Consider the following 25661-nt stretch of genomic DNA (forward strand, 5'->3'; position numbering starts at 1 on the left):
TTAAAACTTTCTGCAATTGGTTGGTAATGGTGCTCCATTCCTGCTCATAATATATACCCCTACCTGGCAGTATAAAGTCCTCTTTATTTAGCAAAAACCCCATTGTTTCTTTAGGGTGCTTCTCTAACATCATATGGCTCTTCATATTATGTAAGTGTTTGCTTTGTTTCATTTATGAATTTCTTTCTGGATAATATATGGATGAACTCGGATTCCATATCATGTTTGGATAATTTGAGCTATATGAAGCTTAATATACGGGATGGATGGTATAACATTCTCGATTAGTTTGATGCATAGGAATGTGTTGCAGAACTGTAAGACTATTACAGATCAGTCTACCTATAGAAAAGTCCTGGAAAAAATCATTTGCCCAACTCTCTTATGGGCTCCCTGTGGATAACAGTACCTATACTATAATACTTTTCCTACCACCAAGTACGACCTTACTTTCGATGCCTGCGGACTCCAGTCTAATTGCAGAAGCTTACAAAACATAGCATGGATACTGATCCATAATTGCTAGGCTAATTTATTGTCATCTTCATTTCTTCAGAAAGGGAAATTTTGCGATAGATGATTAAGCATTGTGCTCTTTTGAAGCATCGATGAAGGTGAGCAGAACTCAAAGAAATGAAGGATGAAAACAAAACACAACCAAATCTTACCCCTCTCCATGTTCTCAAGAAGAAAGAAATAAAAAAATAAAAATGAAGCACTATATTGTTACCGTTGGAATGAACAAGCTTCAAACTTGGATTACAAGCCTTGGATATTCTATGTTACTTGTGATTGATCCCAAAACAACAGAATGCCTTTATATTCATTTGCAGATAGCTTCTCTTAGAACTAGTTGGCATCCGTACTGAATTCCAAGCTTCTCATCCGAAAACATATAGGAAAGATCTTCTTTTCATAGCAGCAAAAAGAAAGCATTCATATTATCATTTTTCAGTTGTCTTCCTCACCTTGGAACTGGTGTGGAAAAGAGTACCACCATCTTCCCTGTGAGAAACACCAATCCTTCCTCCTTTTCTCATTTTGTTCACCCCGCAAACCTTGTTGGATGAGTATGATGAGTGCTGATTACGCTCATCGTCTTCAAGCTCATTGTCATCATCATCATTATTGGGAAGACCCATTACACTACTTCGATCACATTTTGTATCACCATGCCTGTGCTGAATTGGTCCACTAGAAGCATCTGAAGCCATGGAATCATTATCTTCATCATCTTCATTGCCACCATTGCTTTTGTTGCTGTTGCGATCACTATCATGATCCTCTTCCTCATCATTAGATACGACTTCAATGTCACTATCTCCACCATCATGCATGGGGGATGCAAGGTACATGGTCCAACCAGACTCACAGCTGCTACATTCTTCTGCCTCCCTGATGAGTGGGGAAGACTCCATATCTGAGGAAGAAAGAAAACACAGAACCGAGAAGGGAACCCAACAAACTGAGAAAAAGTTCACTTCAACTCCAACTTCTTTAATAGCCAAACATTTACTCCATCTACCACATCATTAATTAGGATGAGTGACACCTACTACCTGAGAATTACTGCATCTTTGAATCATCTGACAGTTCTATGAACAGCAGGCAGCTTTGGAGCAAGAGACAGAAACACATATTACTAGAGGAACAGAATAGATGAAGGTCATTAATTTTGAAGGATCCCATCTTCTTAACTTTTTTTTGTCTTGCAGACAGAATGCTCTTAAATAGGAGAGGCAGCCAATCCTCATCACCGCTGCCAGCTACGCTTTTGACAACTTTTAATTCTCTGTCTTGCCTTCAGACCCTAGAAGGCCACCTTTTTAAGCAAAATGTTGGGGCTGGAGTTGGTGAAGTTGTCAAAAGGGTATCTTCATCAATTATCCAGCTGCCCTTAGTGTTCCTCTTTTACTTGCCTCTCACTACCCTATAGGGAAGAATGCAAACGTTTATCAAGGACAGGACAATGCTTTAATGTAGATGGTGGCCGTGTAGCTTAAAGCAGGCTTTTTTGCAAAGTGGTCTTGTTTTAATGGTGTGAGGACAGAAAGCTACAATCTTTTATACCATGCAGGTGTAATTATCTGCATGAACACGACTTTCTCCATAATTTATGGCGCCTAATGTTTCACATGTGAACTTGATAAAATATCAATGGCATTTGGATTGAAACTAGGATCTTAGGCTCTGCAATTTTTAAGTGTCACATTCCCCTCAATCTAGGGTGTCTTGTTAGTAGGTGGTCTCACAAAGATGATCAACTGGCCGAAATTGCACCGACTCCTTGTTGCTAGTTGGCCATTAAATTCTCTTTGTTTGCTGATAAGTTAGGTAGGTTCCCATCCGCAGTGTTCATAATCCAGAAGGCTAAGGCACTCTGCTATCGACTAAATTGAGAGAGAGAGAGAGAGAGTGGGCGGAGAAACTTCATCCTATCTATAACTGATAGGAAGTGGGATCATGTAAAGAACTTAATACATACCTTTAAGCTAAGTTAGAGCTTATGTATCTAGATTCCATAAGCAGTGTGTTGGAAGCATAGGAAGGCATGTTCATTCCGACAAAAAAAAAAAAATCCATTCAGAAAAAAGAAAAAGAAAAAGAGGGAGCATTGGAAAGCATGGAAAATTCGACAGTTGGGTAAGAGTTAGAATGAAGGTGCTCTTAACTAATGCAAAATTGTGGATGTGACCTAAGTAATGGAAGGGATGGCTGCTAACTTCACCCAATCTAGATTGCCAAAATCTAGCATTGATTGGAAGGTGACCATATTTTTGAAAAAAAAAAATTCCCTAACTCTATGCTCATGTGTGCAGTTATACTACTTCAAATCAGTGCCTAAAGAATGAGATACTTATAAGATGTCATAATTTTGGATAAAATTTTGTTACTGATTTCTTGTTTTAATTGAACCGATGTTGCTGATTCATAGTCTTTCTTGCTAGCCTTGAAATTCTTGATTTATTGTTATGATTTCCTTGAGTTCATACTTTTTTTTTTGTGGTAATAGGAGTGCAGATACCTGCTACAAATGTATGAAGGTAATGCCGGAAGCGCCTGCGCTAATGGATCGAGTGTGAACCGGAGGAAAACCCTCTCGCCACACATTCTGACATTTTTGTTTTCTTAGTGATCAATTCTTCCAGAATTCCAGTTGAGTCGACGGGGCTGAAAGTTCAGTATAGTCGAGTTTTTGGGCCATGTGGATTAAACAAACTTGTCAACATGCTTGCTCTGTTACTTTAATTAAATGTTTGCACTTTGCTTTTTAATTAGAGAGTGGTCATAAACACCATCTTTGTGCAGGACTTTGATTAACAATCTTCTTTATAATGAAAAAAAGTTGCTAACTAGCAAAATCAATATGTTAAGTTGCTGGGCTTAGAAACAAATTCTAGGAAAAAAAAAAAGATTCAAGTCTTTAAACAGTGTTCATCCTAAAAGATCTTTAAAAACTACTGTTCTTTAACAAGAAGAAAGGAAGAAATTAAGAGCCTTACATTTAAAGAAGCTTCTATATTATTTCTTCTTAAGTAGATTAATGGAGCAGCCTGTTTCTCCGTTCAGATCTTTCTGATAAGACTGGATGCGATATTCCTGCTGTGAATTGGACGTATGCTATGACAAGACTGATCAGTAGTCTCCCAACCACTGTAAGCTTCCGGTTATCCATTTGATTCGGGAAGGGGACATGGAAAGCCTGATCAACAACAAAAAAACATAAAAAAAAAAATCATATTTGATGGGAAAGTGATAATTTTTTTTAATAGGATCAATATTTTTATATTTCATAAAAAAACTCCACGTAAAACAGAAAAAAAACAACTTTTCTGAAAATTATGATATTTTTTCCAAAAATATTTTTATATATGTGATGTTTTTTTTTATAGTACTTCTGTTAAGGGACTCAAATATATTTTATATTTTCCTTTTGGAAAAGCATACGCCCAACCAAACATAATTATTCTACAAAATATATTTTCTATGTATTTTTTATGAGCTAACCAAACATGCAAAAAATATTTTTTTAAATATTATATACCTAAATATCGGCTTCTCAAAAAAAAGATTTTTATGACATAAAATTCTTCATCTAATACAAAACTTCATCACGAATAACATCTAATTTTGTAGCTTACCATGTCATTGTGGTTGCTACTCATAATGGCAATCGTAGTTTGTTCTACAACTTAATTATTTTGTCCTATTTCAAAGTGGTAAGAGAAAGCTCTATCTTATAGCTGTCCATCCACTTGGCTTTCTCTTGTCGGAATGCCTGCAAGCATATCTGATGAGATAAGGATCCTTCTTCATGGTTCCATGGTGGAGTTACATCTCCATATTGTTTTTGAGAATTACCTATGCCAAACACTTCGAGATATTTGAAGATGTTTCCCCAAATGTTCGCCCTCGATGAACATTGACACTTGGATGTTTCCCTTCTTTGCTATATTCCTCTATTGGATACCATTATTAGAGTTTGAACTCCATATCTCTCCTAGAAATTATCAATTGAACTAAATCCACTGTGAACCTAGGATGAATTCATTCTACCATATGCTGCTATTACACATAAAAAAAGAAAGAAAGAAGAGAAGGGAAAGAAAATTAAACTCATGGGAGGTCCACAGTGGACATGATCCCCTAATAATTTCTCATACCTCTCCTAAGTAGATAAGGGTGCCAGTATACTAAGCTAAGATTAGTTGACTCCATATTTTTTGTTTTTGCTAGAACGGATGATTCATATCTGACGAGTACGAATACACTCAATAAAGCCAGAAAACAGAATATTTCAAAGTGCCCGAGATAGCTTTTCATCTCCAGCCCACATGGAACGATTTGTATGACTAGCCACATAAATGGCCGGCCATTCAATCTACAATTTTATTTGCTTCACGAAAAATTTGTTTGGACTAAAACGCCACTTCATCTTTCGTCATGGCCCAGTGCGACTCCATGCATTCTTTGGCAGACCATGGTGGTCATGGTTTCTCACTTGTGCTTGAGATGAAGTTTTTTTTAGTTCGAGAATTGGCTCACTCCATAGTTGACCAGCCAGCAGAAGTCAAGAGTGGAGAATGTCGTCTCGTGACAGGACACGACTCCGGCCAAGATACGTGCGGTGGGGGTGCCCAATATCTGCAGGTCATTTCAGTGTCCGTAGCATGCAGCTATTAAATGGTGGATCTAAAAATGCGATGTCAAATCCATGGAGACACACCTAGGGCAGAGGGCAACAAGTGGACTGCTGTTTATGTTTGGATTGGTTAGCTAGCTTTCACAGCTTTCTATTGGTTGCTTTCTGCTGACACTGGAATGGCTCGTGGAAACATGTCATCGAGGGTTTGTCTCCCCCTACGAAAAAATTTGTCACCTTCTTTTACAGAGGAGCCTGTCCCACCATCAGCCATGGCCGCGGCTGCCTTCCACTCTCCTTGAACTCACAGCCATCGGCGAGAGTGGACATGGAGAGACGGGCATGGCAGCCCACTTACAGGTCAAACTCCCACAAAAAAAAAACAACTGACAAACGGCATTTCTCTTTTCTTTATTGCTGAAGTAATCCCGAGTTAGGTTAACTAATAACATGTTGAAAACTTACCCATTATTGCAGTGAACAGAAACAGGGGACTCCTCGTCTACATTGTACCTCTAAAATTATGACAGATTTTGATGTTTTGATTTGGAGCATGATGTATGGAATTTTATCCAAAATAGTTAGCCAAAAAGTATTATTTTTGATTCGTTAGTTTTGTATAAGTGCTCAAAATCTTCTCGATGAATAACCGACGTAGAACTAAATATACACCAACACAAGTTCTCGCATACTTTTCTCGTTCAAGCCTTGATGTCATCGTTAGGCTAAGGGTTCATATTCATTCAAATCTAATGATAAGTACCACGATAGGCCCATAATCAGCCTCCATGAACCTATGCTGCAGTGTTTCCTAGTCTACATAGGCTATGGACCGAGTCTGTTATGATACTATTTGCAACAACTCAGGACCTCACCCAAAATAACTAGTTGGAAGGTATTTTTTTTCTTTAGTGCTGTATAAGCACACAAGATTTTCTCGGCGAATAACCAATGTGGAACTAAACACACACCTGCATGGATCCTGATCACATGTGGACTCTTTTTTAAAAACATATTTGAAAAATTAAGGAGAATTTACTTAGATTTTTTGGATTTAAAAATTAGACCGCCTATTTGGGCATGGCCTATACTAATTTAACACACCTACTGCTAGAATTTCGTGGAAGAGAGAAAAAATAATAATAAAAAATGAAGGCCAGATAGGCTAATAGACTTAAAATATTCATCTAGAGATATCCAAACAAATCTTAAATATTTTGAGCTTGCGGAGTCATTTTTTATTTAAGTGCTTTATCTAATGCCTTTTTTTTTCTTCCTTTTAATATTTTAATCTCAGGCCATATCTGATCCATTCCGGCAGCCTGATTCTGGTGCAGCACTAGGGACCAGAGCATGGCCGACCCTTCGTTTGGTCGATATCCACCATTACTTTTGCAACCTTGGGTGGATAAAGATGGAGGCTAAGCCTCGTCAGCTATATTCTAAAGAAAATAAAATGACATACCACTGACCACCTTCCTTGGTCTCATCCCCGAACGTGAGAGAAACCGGGTGCTGACCCGGATCCACACGGGGCAAAAAGGCAAAAAGGAAGAAGCTTCACTTGAAATGAATACCACATTACCACGCACCCTTGAATCAGCTCATGGTTAGATAAAATTGAGAATAAGTGTGGGATCACCACTAATCCTTCATCCACTCTTGGCAAAACAGGTGGAGGAACATCTATTAAAGTTTGAGAATGAAATCTCCTCTTAATCAAGCCCTTGCTTGGTAATAATATTTAATTATAAAGAAGAAAAGGGTGTGACAATTCACCAAGTGGCAGTGACCTTTGCAAATGCTTCCCACCTGAGAAATATGTGGGGAAATGAAGTGTCATAAGAGATACTTTCCGAAAGCTTTACTTTCAAATCCTCGCCACCTACCATGGACAAGCGACGGATCACCACAAAATCATCATGGTTAAAATCCACTTTAGTTTCGAGCCGCCGCATCTGACATATCTAATCCTCATGCTCGTTTGTCAAAGATAAATAGAAAAGCTGATGACAATGGCTGAGTTCCAACCTTGGGACCAAATATGGTAGATGTCCAAATACTGGTCTCCTATTCGGCTCTTGATGAATATACAAGTACTTTCTATCCACAATCAACTTCCAGTTTTTGCCAAGCTGGATTTCCATGGACTAAATGGTAAAGGATGAAAGAAATAAAGCTGTATTGATAGTTTTTGCCTTACTTTTGGTTAGATTCTAATATTTATATATTTTTTTTTGCAGGAGATGTCTTTCATATTTTTGTATTATATCTTATTACTTATATGTCCCTTAGGTTATTCTATTTATATTTTTAGTTATTTTGTTTACATCCTCATATTTAACCAACCTCGAACGTTTGCGCCTTCGTCTTTGATCCCCTTTTGGCCAAGTTTTGAGCAAGGAGGCCAAATAGAAAAAAGCGAAGCGTGCGAGAAAAATCTGAGTTCCAACCGCATTTATACTAACCTTAGGGCAATTTTATCCTTTTACGTGTTTGGTTAATCATAACTAGTGTTCGATGAAGGAAAGCTAGAGGAACGACCAATTTATACAAATAGAAAACTTTGTAAAAATTTTATATAAATATATAAAAAATATATAAATTAATACAGAAATTTGAAAGATTTTAGGGATTAATCTGTATTTTCTTTTTAAAGAAGTAGGTGGAAATATTACTATATGGAATTGAACCTAGATCTAGGGTAAAAAGAGTGGTGAGAGATTTCTTTTGATTATGTGCCATCAAATGGACACTAGGGGATTAGTGCAGCAGCTCGAACAACTCAATGGTTGGAGGCAGGCATAGAAGAAGGTTGGATCAAAACACCTTAGAAGGCTAGAGAATGCCCCAGGGCACCCGAGTCAATAAGCCCTGTAGCAGAAACTAGGAGATCCATCTCTAGAATCGGAACAGTAGAACTGACAGTTCCACATTAGGTTAAGACACACCAATGGCTGCCTTCACCTTAGCAGCAACCGTAGCATACACATCCTTGCAAGCATCTGGGGACCCATTAACTCATAGCGGCCAAAGATTGAAACTTACCTTTATTAGAGTCTGGTGTTCATTTATTTAGACCTGGCTCAACCTTGGCCTCCAGGCGCCATGCGATCGAGAGCTGTTGTGGGTAGAGCCTCCATTTTAGAGTTGCATCCATGCGAGAGTACAAAGGGACATCACAAAAATACCAAATAATACCAAGGCGGTAAGCATCCAGCGCCCCACCTCTAGGTAGGGTCGAAATTAGATCGAATACTAATATATGCATATCCATATTTATTTTATTTGACAAATATAAGTACCGACATGAATGTTAGTTGGATGCAAAAATTTATATTTATAGTTATTTAAATGGATACGGATATAATTCAAATACCAAAAATAGATATCAATTGAATAATTAAATTTTGTGACCATATGATCAAAAATATTATTACTGAGTGATAATAAATCAAGTTAATAGCATATTAACATGATTATTTATTTTTTAAAAAATTTATGAGTACCGGATGAAATTTAATAAAATATAAATAAAATTGAATATTTGTATGTTTAAATTTTTATTAATATTTAGATAAATTTAGATATAAAAATAAATTTGGATAAATATTATCCATGGGGGCTCTAGACACGTGGGCTTCATGCCTCGTAAGACGTGACAACCATCCAAGTCAACATATGATGTCTTGCCTGTTGACTCCGAGCGCCGGTAGGGATTAGGGGTGGCAAAATATGACCCGACCCGCCAACCCGACCCGTGTTCGACCCGCCATAAACAGGTTTGGGTTTGGCCTAAACAGGTTCGGGTCGTAAACAGGTCAACCCGTTTAACCTGTTTATTAATTGGGTCGGATACGGGTTTTAGATGTCTGACCCGTTTAAACCGTTTAACCCGTTTAACTGTTGGGCAGGTTAAACAGGTCTAAACAGGTTAAACGGGTTAAACAGGTTAAACGGGTTAAACAGGTTAAACAGGTCTAAACAGGTTAAACGGATCTAAACAGGTCTAAACAGGTCGGGTTGGGCAGGTTAAACAGGTTGGGTTGGACAGATTAAACAGGTCTAAACAGGTTAAACGGGTCAGGTTGGGCAAACAGGTTAAACAGGTCGGGTCGGGTTGGGTAAACAGGTTACCTGTTTATTAAACAGGTTACCTGTTTATTAAACAGGTTACCTGTTTATTAAACAGGTTAAACGGGTCGGGTCGGGTTACCTGTTTAATAAACAGGTCAGGTTCAGGTTTGCAATTCCTGACCCGTTTAATAAACAGGTCGGGTTCAGATTTATAGTTTTCTGACCCGACCTGTTTATGCCTGATCCGACCCGATTGCCACCCCTAGTAGGGATGCATCGCGAGCGATGGGAGTCGCCACAAGAACTGAGATGCTCGAGTTCAGAGACAACCCGGCCGGCATTGCAACGGACCGAGTTAGAGCCACCTCGGCTCTCCGATACCAAACCTGGCTAGCCACCAGCCATGATCCGAAGGTGGTCTTTGGCTAACTAGCTGAGGGTAGCTGGTCTCCCCAGAGAGGAAGCTCTCAGATCAGTGGCTGCCGTAGAAGTGCTCGTGGCATTGGAAACACCATAATATGTTATGTTGTTCTCTCTTCCGAAGCCAACAAGAGCTCAAATCCATGGTGGAGCTTCCATTTCTCTGTTAACTCGAGGTGGCAGCGACCGATGCCCAAGGGCTTGTCGACAAGCCATGGAAGCTCAGCTTCATCAAAGAATCGACCTCATTGAGGTGTTCCCCTAGCCTTTCAACCTCTGCAGGCACAGGGGGCTGTCTCCCACTACCTTCTCAGTCCAACTCGAGCCACTTCAGCCCAAGATCTTTAGAACACTCCTTGTCCTTGACCACCACTTGGTCAAAGGATCGATAAAATCGTCTTCCCTCAAGATCACCAAACTTGGGGTTTTGTGCACTTGGCCTGGTCGTGTGACAACCCAGGACTTCACCCCAAAATGGCTAGCTGAAAGATATTATTTGGATTCCATGATCTCGTATACTACAGAAAAAGCTATCTTTTCTGACTTTGGCTACCGATGCTGGGTAGAAGTGTCGGTAGGTACAGGCCTAAGATGATGCTTATAAGCGTCGCGAGAGGCCTAAACTTAAGACAATGCTTGTAAGCATCGTCGGAGGCCACTGCACACGTCGGATAAAGGCCTAGCTTGGGCCGACGCTTCTAAACGCCAGCGGAAGCCCATCTTCCTTGTTTTCAAATTTCTTTTTTCTCTCCCAACGACGCTTTATTAAGCATTGTTGGAGGCCATTATCCCTCCTCCCCCCTCCTCGCTACAAATTCCTAACTCCCTACCTCTCGATCCCTAACCCCTCCAGCTGCCCCCCTCCTCTTCTCTCTCCATCGCTCGCCCCCTCCTTCCTCCTCTCTACAAATCCCTAACTCCCTGCCTTCGATCTCTAACCCCTCCAGCCACCCCCCTCTCCTTCTCTCTCCGTCGCTCGCCTCTTGCAAGCTCGCCATGAAATGGCGCTGAGGCCAAAATCAAGCAAATCTCCGAAGCCTACGATGTCCGTCTCTCTCTCTCTCTCTTCGAGTTGTTGCTCTTTTTTATCTTGGTCCTTCATGAAATTAAGTTTTGAGCGATACGCAGAAGAGGGCGATCTACGACTAGTACGCAGGTGCTCAGTTTCTGGGAGGCATCTTTGGGGAGGATATCTTCTCTGCGTTTGGCAGAGGGAGCGGGGGCGGGGAGGCGTCTGCAGATCGAGCGGATGTTGCTTTGCAGCCTCGAGGATCTGTACAAGGAGACGACGAAGAATATGAAAATCTCGAGGGATGTGATAGATTCCAATGGGTGAGTCAAGTTGCCCAAAATTCTTTGCTTCTATATATCTTTGCTAATCTATTTCTATGTTTTTTTCTATTTTCTGTTATTAAAGTGTTAATTCTCTTATACTTTCTGTTCATCTTCGTGTTATTGGCAGAATAATTCAGAAGGCGATTTGGAATTACTTGAGTTTAAAAATTTGAAGATTACTATATGTGTCAATCCAAGAATATGCTACGTATGAATATCAATATAAAATATCTATCCTTGCTGTAGAGAGACAAAATAATAATGTTCTTGCCTCATCCAACAATTACTAATGTAGTGATCGACTTATCATGCACTAACTTTTAGGTTTAGGATGCATGATTCGAAAATTTCCTCATCAGTTTCCTTAATCTCAAAGTTTCCTCCAACATTGCTACTTGACTATTTTCTAAGTTTTTTTGTTATTTTTGACAAATAGTTTTTTGTTAGCAAATAGGTAAAAAGAAGGAAAAAGAAAAACTAGTTCATGGTTCAAACTAGAACTTACGGGTGCCAACCCGTAGAAGAATATCTCACCAATAAACATGCAAAACAAAAGAAAAGGATGGATGCCTGCAAGTAAGCATATTTCCTCTGCGCACATTAAAAAAAATAATAACAAAAATAATAAATTTAAGCTTAAAAAATGAAATATAAACATCCAAGAGATAGCTCTCCATAAGTAGGTTGGAGAATGCTACTGTGCATATGCATATTAAATTAAGGGAATAAGAATGAAAGAACTTCCATTTAAATAGCTCATATTGGAAAATCATGACTAATCAAAATAAATGCACGAATGATCAGCACCTTCTTCGCCCCAGCCTAGATGTGCTTCCAAGCCCTTTCCCTACCCACAAACACCCCCGGGAGGAGGAGAAGGCTATTCGGTGCAGGGAGGTCAGCCAAAAGAAGGAGGAAGAGTGGGAGGAGGAGAATGAGGCTGCCGGAGAGGGGGAGGAGAAGGAAGACGAAGAGGGGAAGGACCAGAAGGAGTCTGCTGAGTGGGAGGAGGAGAAAGGGACCAGCAAGGCTAGGCAGGAGGCGAAGGCTCCTTCGGATCTAGGGCTAAAATTAATGGATGGAAAGAGTTAGTTGATATTTGGGAAAAGAAATGGATCTCGACAACGCTTTTAAGCGTCATTTCCATTTTGGCCTCTGACGACACTTTTTAGCATCTTAAAAGTCAGGCTTCTGCCGCTGTTTTAGAGAAAGCATCAGTATCTCCCGACTCTATTTAGAAACGTCGGCGAATTTTGACGTGCCAGCTAAATTGCCAGTATTTCACTTCCTCCATTTACTGATTTACCCTCAAAAAAAAGAAAGAAAGAGTGCAGCTCATCTATGAATGTTCAGGCTTGGCTCGTTATCCATGTGAAATAGCCAATTCTCAAAACGAGCCCAAGTTATACATTAATCTTTGTGAAATGAAGATTGTGAAGCTTTTTCTAAAAAAAAAAAAAAATTGAGAAATGGGTCCGGCCCATTTATAAGATGAACCTTGACAAGTTCCAGCCTCACATGGATATCCAAATGGCTAGTTCCGATCAAGTTTGTTCTACCGAGCCAAGCCCAAGTTGCCCATGGTTGGCTAATATCTTTTTGATGACTTGGTGGGAAACTCTCGCCCATTTTATCAACGTAAATTGCTAATTTCATTTGCAACCCAGGGTTGCTCATATTCTAGGAATATTCTCTGAGCCAAGCAAAAGGAGGGGAGAGTTTCTTCCCTCTCAAGAAGAAAAAACGAAGAGAGTTGGAAAAGCACTAGTGGAGGTGATCATTGTGACTGCACCCTGCCAAGAGATGCGGATATGCTGCTCCTTTACTCTCCTGCTTTAAATGAGATTTGCGTGCTTTATTAAAATAAAAGCAAATTAAGGTCTAATTGGAGTTTGTGGCACCCACCATAGACAAACAATGGGCAGTTTCGCACTGCACACCATGGAATTATCCGGTGCGAGATGATTAGCTATCCACTTCACACATTCGAGCCATCGCTTCCGACAAAGATAGATGATAGCCTGCCATCCTACTGCTTTTTTTTTTTTTTTTTGCTATAAAAAGGGGGGAGGGAGGGGTGGGGGGATAAACCCCACCTGCATAGCAGCCCCCTTTGGGCCTTCCTTCCACCAGAAAATATTCGATGCAGGTAGAAAGTTTCTCACATCCTCCCCACCGGTACGGGTGAACCCACATATGAGTACGTCACGCCAGCACCACCTCAGTACCAGAGGACCAGTAGCATTTCCAACGGGCAAACCAGGCAGGAGGCATTTGGTCCCCACATTTAATCGACGCCCATGGATTTCGAATCTGGATTATTCCGTTGGAAATAAAACCCCGTTCCAACTATGCTACCGCCTCGGTGGTTCCTTCTGCTTTTGAGATCTCGAAACAAAGATAAGATTACTCATTCAAAGGACGGAGAACATACCTAGCATTGGTGGAATTTCCACCACCTTTTGCGGTCTAAACAACACCCATCCTTTAAGAGAATGACCAAGGTAATGTGGTCACTAGCTTTTACATTTCGGAAATTAAGGTCCAACCATGTCAAAGGCATTTTATCCCATGTTGACTGCTATTCCATGTTTAGACTCTGCTGACGGCATTTTATTGCAAGCTCATGATTTGGATGGCCTTTTTTAGTCCCTGGTTCGAGCATGAACATGTACAAAATAGGCATAACTGTGTCCAAGAATAGCTCCATAGAGGGGAGAAACAATACTTAATTGTATGACAACCCATGCGGGCAGTGTATTTAGTTCTATATTAATTATATTTTGGGTAAATCTTAAGTACTTATATAAAATCAAGAAATCTAAATAATACTTTTCGGCTAGCCATTTTGGATGAGATTCTGTATTGTTACAAATAATATCAGAGCAGACCCGATCTATAATCTATGTAAACTACGAGACATTGCAGCACGAATCTATTGGAGCTGATGACAGGTCGATCATGGTGCTTGTGATTGGATTTAAATGGATTTGAATGGATTTGAATCCTTAGCCTGATAAGGACGTCAGAGTTTAAACGGAGGAGTATATAAGGATCCGTACGGACATGTTTAGTTCCACATCGATTATTGACTGAAAAGGTGAAATGAAATATGGCTACATGTTAAATGAAGCATGGCCAATCCCTCCAGAGTTGTACATTTACCAGCCGCTGCTTATGGAGTCTACTTTTCTGGAGGATGACTTGCTCTGTTTTGTTTTATATAGTAGGCTTTGTGTTGATGTATATATGTAGCTGTTTTATCTTGGTACTGCTTTTATCTTCTTAATGTTCTCGGGAACCCTTTGTTCTACCTAAAAAAAAAAAAGAAAAAGAGAGAGAGAGAGAGAGGGCCAAAATTTAGCCGTAAAACGGGCAACGTTAAAATAAAGGAAAAGGCTAATGCATCGCCAGCCACTGATTATTGATCGGTTCACTCAAAGATGTGGATGTCAATGGTTGGCTAAGTACAGATGAGACTCGACTGACACCAACTGCCACATCCCCAGAGAACTAAGCTGTGATCAATAGCAGATCTCGAGTCGACATCTAAAATAGATGGTCCTTTACATTAGAGCTTCTCCAAAAATTTTGGTTTCTTAGGATTTAGGATACGCTTTTGAGTAACATGGCTTCCTTCTCTTATTCTCTCCCTTTTTTGATGTTTTAATATTTTCTTCCTCTTCTATTTTTTCTGTATTATTTTACTCCTTTTCATCTATTTCATGTCTAATAAAATGTATGGTGATTCCTCCCGTGGTTAATATCTCCAAAGTAAGAAGCCTGTGGTTTTAATGTACTGCTTATAAAAATTAGAAGAAAAAAAAACAGAGAATATATACTTGAACGAAATACAAACCCCTTGGATGACTAATTCTGGATTCTCAGATGCCAAAAATAGAAAAGGTCAGAGTTACAGCGCTTACACTCAACCTTTACATTTGCTGCCGGTGAAGAAAAGATCGAAAGAAAAGGAAGGGGGTACAAAAACTTGGTACTAATAAAATAACCATCCCTCTGTCTCCTAAAACAACAGAGAAAAGAACACATCCATGCTCACGAGTCTTGCCTGGGTTCGCAAGAAGACGGGAGGTATGATGGCTGCTGTTGGGCATGCCGAATCGAGGAAATGGGCTTTGCTAAGTAAGTAGGCTCATCATCTCCGGCCATGATCACCAGAATCCTCGGCTCCATGTCCAAAGGATGGATCGCCGGCTTTTCCACCGATTCCGGGTCCCCATCGGAGGAGGGGTCGCGGTGGGAGCACACAAGCACCATGAGCGCCACGGCTATGAGGACCATCATGGCTCCGAGGCCTCCAAAGAGATATGGGATCGGAGTGTGCCACAAATTGGATCCGGTTGCGCTCTGCAAGTTTTCAGGCCCCATCTTCTCTCTCACACACCTTCCCTCCTGCTCTCTTCCCCTGCGTGTTTTTAGTTTGCTGCAGGCCTGAAGCTGAGACGCATGGGTATTTATAGGCCGAAAACAGGGTGCTGGATACGGTGGAGCGGCAAGGAAGTATTCCTGTGGATCATTTTCGGTGGCAACTTTAAAGAGGCTTCTTCCTTCGTTTCTATCCGTCCAAAGAATCCCTTTAAGTTTACGACAATAATATAAGGGATGCAACATACTTTACGTTAGATGTACTTTATTCACTTAGCAATTAGCATTATCACCTACGTGCCGCACGTTTTGGTTATCGTATTAGGCAGGCCTTTTAGAAGGGTAGAAGAGTTCTGCCTTCGTGTATCTTTTAATGAACGAAAAAAGAAGCGGAAGTCCTTAAATATTTGGCAAGACACAAGAAGGATTTGCTTTGTGTTCTGAGTGCAAATTCTTTGCGACTCTAATTGTTTTGTGGAAGATTTGTCATCTGCGTCACATAAATTCTTTAGAAAAATTTGTTTTATAGGAGATAAGATTTAGTTCTTTGGTTTTGTACTTTTCTAACCTCATTTTTTTGTTATCATTTTCTATAAGATTTAGTAATTAATTTAAATCAAGATCCATTCTTTCTTCTTGTTGGCAATACAAGCTGATTCTTTGCTTATGATTCTTCACTCATGCCTCATGGGTTTTTTGTTTATGTGTTGTTTACTTATGATTCTTTACTCATGCCTGATAGGTTTCCGTGTGCATTCTTTGCTTATGGTTCTACACTCATTCTTAATGGACACATAGGTTTTTTGTCTGTGCATTTTTAGGGCGTATTTGGTACCATTCTTTTTCTATTTTTTAATAGAAATACAAAATTCAATGTAGAAAACATATTTAATTATTTTATTTGTATTTTTTTAAAACAACTTTCATGATTTCTTGAAAAAAACAAAAGTGAAAAACTTCCATTTTTTTTAAAAAAAAATGGATTTTAATCCATTTCCTTCTAATCCCTCTTCTTCTACCCAACTCATCGTTAGCCTTGACACCTTTGGAACCACACCGGCTATCTAGGCCTCGCTGTCCATCTTTTCGTTTGATGCCGAGCTATCTCTCATCTCCAGCTCCATCTTTAATTTCTTTTTCTTTGCCATTTCTTCGAATGTCTTTCTATCCGATATCTAGCTCTTCTTTATCTTCAACCATATTGCTGGCCCTATCCTCCTTCCCTCTCCCTCATCACTAGCCACGTTGTTGGTTGTCGTTGTTAAAAAAAAAAAAATCAATCAAATATTTTTTGTTAATAATTTTTTTATTATTTTTTAAAAAAGTGACAATAATACCAAACACAGTTTATGATCTTTTGATGTGTGCACAAGTATTATTTACTTATGGTTCTTCCCCCGAGGGCTCTTCGTGTGTGCGCGTGTGCGCCTGAACGTATGGCAAAGTGAAAGTTCTATCAAATGTTTGTAAAGCAGCTCGTAGTTGCTTGGAAACAAGTTAGGGAATCGTTCTCCGGATATTCTTTGAGGGATGCCAACGATTGGGAAATGAAATAAAAGAAAAAAGGGGTGAAGAAACAGAGAAGGAAACTATAGTTGCAGCCCAAAATTGCAACTTTCCCTCGCAATGGAAGATGACGCGGAAGCCTTATCACTAATGCAACGGCGCCATAGTTTTTAGCTTTAGAAGAGAGAGAGAAAAGCTTCGATGTTCACACGATGACACCATCGCCCACAGAAAACCAAGAAACATTATCTTTGCCGCGCACCAATAAACCATCATCAGTTTCCCCACCATACAAGTCCGAGCCACCGCGTCCAACAACCAACTCCGCGGTAGCTATCATTAATCTTTCGGCAAAGATTTAGTGCTGATAGCAAACGTAAGGATGGCAAAGGAAGAAACTTGACCTCAAAAATCTAAGTTGAATTTTCTAAGTTTCTAAATTGAATTTTCTTTTGTTTCTAAGTTGTTCATCAAAAAGCAAAATAGGAAACAAAAAGCTCGAATTCTTAACCTCAGAGATTACTCTGATGCTTCACGCTAGCCAACTGAGCTACCACAACTGCAGGATGTACAGTGCCGTGATTTTATCATACTTAGAAGGCATTACATTTATTATTATTATTACTCAATAGGGTGGATGGCATCACTTCTCTCTGGTGTGAAGAAATAGGCGGCCAATGAGCCCTTTTCATGTGTGAGGATTCGTTCGGATGTGTATTTAGTCTCATACCGGTTATTCGTTGATAGATCTTGGGTACTTATACAGGATCAAAGAATTCAACTAATATCTTTCGGCTAGTCTTTTTGGGTGAGCTCCTAAGTTGTTATAAATGTTATTGGGGCCTGATCCACAACCTTTGTGGACTAGGGGACACTGTAGCACGGATTTATTGAAGCTAACCACAGGCCGATCGTTCTATCGATTTTCTCTTTTTCTTTCTTAAACCACCACTTTCGGACTCAAATCTATTGGAGAGGAGAGAGACTAGGGGGATTCAGCTACTTTGATATGTGAACGAGGACGTGTGAATTGGAACCTCTTGCTGAGATGATCTGCTGATGCATAAGCCAGCCCAGATGGATTGGGCCTGCGAAGAGCCAGCCCGGGCTACTGACATTAGCTGTAGGAGCAACTAGGTTGGTGGGGAACCACTTTGAACGAGGAGAGAGTTGGTAAGGGTCATATTCTTTGGATATTCTTTGAGCCAGAGAAATGAAAAGTTGGTGCATGTGTATGGCGGACACAATGATAGCTAGCAAATGCTCCCCACTAAGAAAGGTGTTGTGTTGAACTGCTGCGATACTCCTTCTAAGCGCTTCAGCCCAAATCCGAACCAACTTTTTGCTCAAATCTAATTAAAATTAGGCTTTCGTTCAAGTCACACCATGGAAATCTCTAACCCCACTCTGCACCACCGAGCTGCCGCTTCCAACCTAAAACACACACATATATAGTAAGAAAAATTCTTAATATACCCCTTAGTGCAGCTCGAGCTGACTTTTTTGTGAACCCCTTCATGAACCATTTAATGTGAGGATCCGTATGGACGTGTGTTTAATCCCGCATTGATTATTTGCTGGATAGATTTTGGATACTTATACAGGATCAATGAACCCAAATAATATCTCCCGGCTAGTTATTTCGAGTGAGTTCCAGGGCTGTTACAAAATAGTATCAAAGCAGATTCAGCTCATAACCTATGTAGATTAGGGAACACAACAACACTAATTCATTGGGGCTGACCACGGGCTAATTATGATGCTTGTGATTAGATTTGAATAGATTTAAACTCTTAACCTGACGTCAGAGCATAAATGGCAGAGTATGTGAGGACCCATATGGTCGTATATTTAGTCGCACATCAGTTATTCATTGGGTAAATCTTGGATACTTTTGAGGATCAAGAAACTTAAATAATACATTCCGACTAGCTATTTTGGTGAGGTTCTAGGTTGTTACATTTGACCCTATGTATGGCACACAAAAACCAAATTTGATGTTAAGGGGTGCTCGGAGTGGTACTCATGTAATAATAAATCCTCTTCCCCTTGTCAAAAGCTGGTGGAATGTGCCACTGGAAGAGTTTTGAATTCAAAACCGGGAAGTGGGAATCTGACTTGAAATTTCGAAAATAGAAGCAATAATATAAACAAACTAAGGAATACAATCTTGAAGAGGACTAGAGAGAACTTTCATGATATACCTCTTGAGCTAGGAACAGAGCTAGAGCAGTTTGTTTGACATAGGCCAACATTTTTAATATGATAAACTCTTCTAAGAACATTAAGAACGCTAATCTTTAGTTAGGAATACTTGAGTGGTAAAGCGAATAACTCGGCTTTAAATTTAGTATATGACACACGTCAGAACTTCAGGAAACAAGATGGCATTCTAAGTGTGCTTATACTTTTTTTTCTTTTCTTTTTGCTGTTGTTGTTGATGGTGAAAGGGTGGGGGGATGCTTCTTGCGTTTACGCTTAGAAACCACTGCGTGATCTTAAAGCTATGAAAGCCTACACACCACTGCGTGGGTTAAAACTGGAGTCTTTGGTGATGAGTTGTGCCTGACCCCTGCGACAAAAAATGGCAAGCTGCACATAGACAGGAGCAATAAGACCCACAGAAACCTCATTCTTCAAGCTGCTTCGCCTTGACCAATTTCCAATACGTGCATTGGAATTCGAGGAAGCATGAGTCATACGTCAAGGTAAAACAATTAACACGCATGTAATTCAGATGAGATGCTGCTGCTTCGATTCTTCTCCAACTATAGCTAACAACTCTTATCCCATCAATATGGATTTTGTTTTTTTAATTTCTTTGGAAGATCAAAGCAGATCAATTTATTGATCAAGATACAACCGGGTAATCTATAAGAATCTCCAGACGACCTAACCGCAGTTCCACATTTTCAAAGATTTTTACTTGAATAATATATAAAAAGAAAATAATGTATTCAATAGCCAGTCTTTTCATTGACTGGACTGCAATTTTTAGTCCTGTTCGTTGGAACTTTAATATCAGCTCCAACTTCCAAGCTTTTTTTTTAATTTCCGAACCCTGAGATAGTTACATTCTAATATATACCGATAGATGTAAATATGTATAGAAACAGTATAATTATGTGAAGGGATAATATAATTGTATACAAAGATTATTATAAAGATATGGTGTGCAAGATTAAAAATTAAATGTAAGCGGTCAAGGAACTGCATGTTAAAGTCCAATAAAATATATATATATATATATATATATATATATATATATATATATATATATATATATATATATATATATATATATATATATATATATAGTGTTAAGAAAACAACAACTCATAAATTAAAACATAAAAACACATACACACACACAAAAATTACTATTATTATTAAACAAAGATCACGGTAAACTTGCCCCAAAAATTCATTCATTTCAAAGATAAAAAACTGAAAAAAAAGAAAAAGTCCAATTCATCTCTACCCTTGTGCCCCACTAGCTAATGCTTCCTATGTTAGAAGAAAAACCTCGAAGACTCCACAAACATGACCCCTCTTATGGTTAACGAATCCGTTATTCCCTTTACTCTGTTTTCAGCTTGGTTCAGTTAATGAGGATTTTTTTTTTTTTTTTGCTGTCCTTGCATACTCTTGCCACTTCGGAGATTCTTTTTCTTCATATGCTCCCACACCCCTCTTTCTTTTCTTAATCTTTCCTTTCATTTTTCCATACCCTGATCCTCTAAACCGCCATGGCTGATTGCTTTCCCATGGACATCAATCCATGTTCTGTACTGATATCATGACAAATTAGCATTTCTAACATCTGGAGAGACATCATATGAGACACTGTTTTCATGCAGTCATTCTTATCTGCTATCCTACTGCATTATACGTTAGCCTTTGTGAATCATGATTACGCAAATTGCATTTTAACCTTTCTTGCAGTCATTCTTGTCTGAAGTCCTATATACCATTCATCTTTCATGTCCTAGAAAAAACTAGTCGTCCCCAAACCTGTAACCACCTGAAAGTCAAAATTTGGAACATATTAATCTAAGAGGAATCAATGACAAGGGATTCAAAATGGTAACCAACCAAATCCACAAGAAACCATGATAATAACAGGCTACTGCTATATCAGCTTCCGTACTAAACTGAATCATGATAAAAGTGAGCACCATACAACTCAAAACCTCGTTTTGCTCGTGGAAGCGGCCGGGGGAAAAGAAAAAGAAAAGCCTCAAACTGCTTTAACTAGCCGAGGTACAATCGAACAAAACTGAGGCCATGTGGAGGGAGAAGAGTGGTCTCACATTGCTGGGCTGCGGTGGTGGTGGTGGTGGTGGTGAACTGAGAGAGGTTTCGCTAAGAAAGTAGGCTTATAATCTCCGGCCATGATGACCAGAATTTTTGGCTCCATATCCAAAGGAATGATCACCGGCCTGTCGATTGAGCACGGCAACGTCGAGTCCTCGTCCGAGGACTTGCGGCGCGTGCAAGCAAGCACTATCAGTGCTATGGCGATGACAACCATTATGGCTGCAAGACCTCCAAATATATATAGGATTGGAGAACTCCATAGCCGGTACCCCGTAGATCTTGTCGTGCTTCCAGGCCTCATCTCTCTCTTTCTTTCTCTCTCTCAAAGAAGTGCGTGGGATGAAAGAAATAGGGGATGCATCAGATATAGAGGAGTAGTGGATACAATAAACCAGGAAGCAAGATAGGTTAAAGTGATCCTGTCTCTCGTTGGAACATGGTAGCGAGCCGTAGCATAATGGCCCCTCGGGGGTCATGCGGCCAAGAATACTGAGCTAGTGCATCGACGTGTTAGAAAAATCTTGGGTTCTCGAAAAGCTCCATTTGAGAATATATCCTAGGGTTGGAAGGCTTAAAGGTTTCATATATATATATATATATATATATATATATATATATATATATATATATATAGAGAGAGAGAGAGAGAGAGAGAGAGAGAGAGAGAGAGAGAGAGAGAGAGACACATTAAGAATAACATTCAACTATCTGGTAGCCCTATAAGAGGGTCCATGCAACAACCCAGGACCTCACTCAGTATCTATCCACATAGATTATGGGTTGGGTCCACTCTGATACTATTTATAACAATTTAGAATTTCATCTAAGATAGCTAGCTAGAAAGTATTATTTGAGTTTCTTGATCCTGTATAAATATACAAGATCTATCCAACAAATTTGGATCCTTATATACATCCACAAATAAATTTTAATGATCCCTCTCCATATCGTTCCTCAGGCACATCCCCTAGCCTCTATCCATGTATCTCGTCATGTTTGGGCATCATTTTCACTTTGTTCACTGCATATCGAGGCAATTACTACGGTTTTAGAAGGAAACTACAACTTGGCGGCAGATTCCAGCAGCACACAAATTGTATGCATTTTACCCCATGTTTAGGCGTTGATGGAATGAAATTGTGCCAAAAGCCAATATAATACATCTCGATCCAATGATATGTAAATCTTGACAGCCTAGGAATCTCTATGCGTTGCAGGCTGGCAGCCCAGGTATGAATGATGGAGAAACGTTCGACGAGACTAACCGGCGAAGGCAATACCAGTGAAAAAACTCATTTGAACATTCATAAGGTGTTGCAAAGCAAGATAATTTAGATACCCGATATATTTGGCCAGCTTGAAGTACTATTACATTGAAAATGGAAAAAAAAAAAGAAGAAACAATTGCAGGCAAAAGGATTTTTTTTTTCTTTTGAGAGAGACCACATGCAACAAGATTTGCCGTGGTGTGTCCATAATTATTAGAAATGCGAGTTTTTCTCCCGCTATTTGGAGTTTATATTCTCTTCTGTTGATAACGATGCAAGTTAACTTGATGAGGTGCACGTAGATGGGCACCACGAGATGATTGCCACTTGATTCGATTCTTCATCCTAGCTAGCTAGTCACTTATCGGACAACTTCAGGTTCTAATCATCGTAGCTGATAGGCCTCTAACTATTTATCAGCTCTGGATTCTGGCATAAATTGCAGCGAACCAAAAGATTGATTAGAAGTTAGAATAAGAGAATCAAAGTTTACCAATCAACAGAAAGAGCACCTCTCCTTTTTTTCGGTGTGGAGAGCTGATAACTTGTTGAGCTGATGGGCGACAAAGGATTGAAAGGGACCATTTGAGGCTGCACAAATGACTCAACTTGGATAAGAGAATTGCTTCGCTGAAATAACCTCACTTAGAAATAGCATCTTAGTACTGAAAGGAGCAAGTCTTGTAACAACCCAGCCTGACCCAACCTGTGGGCTTGTGGGCCGGCCCAAATGAGCTAGGCCCAAACTTGACCCGTGCTTGGCACGTGGGGGAAGCAGAGAAGAAAACCTCGGCAGGAGTCTACTTCCCCCTTGATTTCGGTGGAGAAGAGGGTTTTTCAAGGGCAGTCCAAGTTCAAATCAAACTCAACGATCTTGCCTATACAACTTCCCTTCTCCTTCTCAGTTTTCCACCATATGAATCACCGGGAATCACCATCGATTCCGAGTTGCTTCTTCGAGTTCTTCCCTCGAATCCCCGAAAATGTCACCGGATCCACGTCAGGCTAAGGTAAGACCCAAGACACGTCTCCTCTCTTCTTCTTCGGGTCATCTAGCAATGTTTTCATCTTGAATAGAGTCGGCAATTCGCCGGATTTTTGTCCAAAATAGGGGTGCCTTGTTTCAGCTTCTTCTTCTAAGCCCCGCCACTGCCAGCCGCTAGGTTTAGCCGAGATTCACCGCCTTCCGAGAGCTCTGAGTTTATGTAGCCTTCAGTCAAGGAGATTGAATATGATCAGGCCGATTTTGATTGATTCTTTGATGGTCTTCTTCTTGTTTTCTTCTCTCTCTTGTTTCTCAATTTCTCTTTCTATTGGTCTTTCTCTCTCTTCTGGACTTTCTCTCTCTATTAGATTTTTTCTTTCTAGCTTGATCCGGGGAGCTTGTTGTTTTTGAGGACTGTTGGATAGTCTTGGGACGCTAAATGCTGGTGGACTTTTTAGTGGATCAATAGAGGGTTCTAGGTTGACAGATATCTCGGGTAATTTTTAACATTGATTTGATTCTGTAGGAGAACAATCTTTTGGATAATAGAATATTAAGCAGGGTTCTGAGCATCCCAATTCGTAGATCCTGGTACAGGCAGATGGTCAATTTATCTAGATTGCCACCAAAGAGGTAAGAATCCTTGTATGCCGATCTGCAGGATATAAATATTTTTGTATATATATATATATATATATGATCTAGATAAGTAAGAAGCAAAAATAGTTTTATATTAAGTTATATTTTGATCATATTTGCTTGTGATTGATATTTTAATGGATGTATGTATGCGCATAACCTACACTTGTATAATCGGACTAATGGATGTGGTGCTCTCGACTAACCATGCTATATTGGTTGTTCCGACACAAGCTGAAAATGTAACTATAGTTAGTCTAAATATGAAAATAAAAAAAAAATTGAGGTGTAGAACTAAAATGTGGTTGAATAAACAAGGACTTTGGGCTTACCTCGTTATTATGGCAGGCAACATCACAGGTTGGAAATGTGGTACTTTGGTAGGCCCCATCACAAGCTATAAATGTGGAACTAAAATTGGCAAGCTCTACCACAGGCTGGAAATGTGATATTTTGGCAGGCTCTATCAGAGGCTGTGAATGTAGAACTAAAATTGCCAGGCCCCGCCACAGGCTGGAAATGTGATATTTTGGTAGGCTCCATCACATGCTGTAAATGTGGAACTAAAATTGGCAAGCCCCGTCACAGGCTGAAAATGTGATACTTTGGCAGCCAGGTAAATGTGACCGATATTTGGCCCAAAGTTGATAAGATAATTAATCTGGATCAAGTTAAAAAGATAAAAAAAAACACACTGAAAATACTAATGAAGATTTATAAGATATGATATGATATATCACTCATGAGTGGCTGAATTTCTATTGATATTTAATATACTTATTTATATTGATTATTCGAGAATTATTGATAATCAGTTTGTGATTTTATGATGTGTACAACGATTTTTATAGTTTTTTAAACTTATATTGTTATTGTGTTGGTGTAAGGATTCTTACTGGGATGTAAAGCTCACGACTCTTCTTCTTTCTTTTTTTTAGAGTTGCAGATTGTATAATACATGGCTATGGTTGGAATCACAAGTAGATGGATGATTAGATAGAGTATCATTGATACTGGTTTGATGATCAAATCTTGTAACTGGATCAACTTGGTTGTCGGGTATGGATTAAGATCATTGTTGTTTACCGATATTGAGGTTGTATTATATTTTTAGGTTTTGCATATTCTCTAGAGCTCTGCTCTAGGGAGTGTGTGGCTGTGTCACGTATCGGACTCGGGTGCACGGTTTGGGGCGTGACAAGTCTTAAGTTCCAGAATCATTGGGAACCAAGGATGAAGGTGATGATATCATAGACCACCCTCAAAGCTTGGGCTTAAGGAGTTCGGGAAAATTATTTGATGACCCAAGTGTCATAGGAAATGAACTAAGTGGGGCTCAATTCATATGGACTTTGGAGTAATTTGCTGCAATCAAAAGACTTTCGTTGAAGTGATTTCGCCGAAAGACTTAAATCCTTGAGAAGTTGGATAAGAGCCTAATGAGGGGGGGGGGGGGGGACAGAAAATTGAGGTCTACTACGTAAAGTTACTGTCATTTAACAGCAATTGAGTCCATGTTGACTGAAAATTTATATCCAAACTTTCATTTTGATAGCCAAATTATGTTTAATCTCTCGTCCTT

The 25661-nt window shown here is 39.5% G+C and overlaps 1 protein-coding gene across 1 annotated transcript; it reads right to left on the reverse strand.

Annotated features, from left to right (window-relative positions):
* Window positions 1-865: 865 nt before the first annotated feature.
* On the reverse strand, window positions 866-1646 carry LOC103712770 (uncharacterized). Its single transcript, XM_008799390.6, has one exon. The coding sequence runs from the start codon at window positions 1416-1418 to the stop codon at window positions 945-947; it is 474 nt and encodes a 157-aa protein (XP_008797612.1). The 5' UTR covers window positions 1419-1646; the 3' UTR covers window positions 866-944.
* Between the last annotated feature and the right edge of the window lie 24015 nt (window positions 1647-25661).

Source organism: Phoenix dactylifera, chromosome 2, assembly GCF_051530095.1.
Source record: "Phoenix dactylifera cultivar Ajwa chromosome 2, Ajwa_hap1_PhDact_Kaust_v1.1, whole genome shotgun sequence".
Lineage (NCBI taxonomy): Eukaryota > Viridiplantae > Streptophyta > Magnoliopsida > Arecales > Arecaceae > Phoenix > Phoenix dactylifera.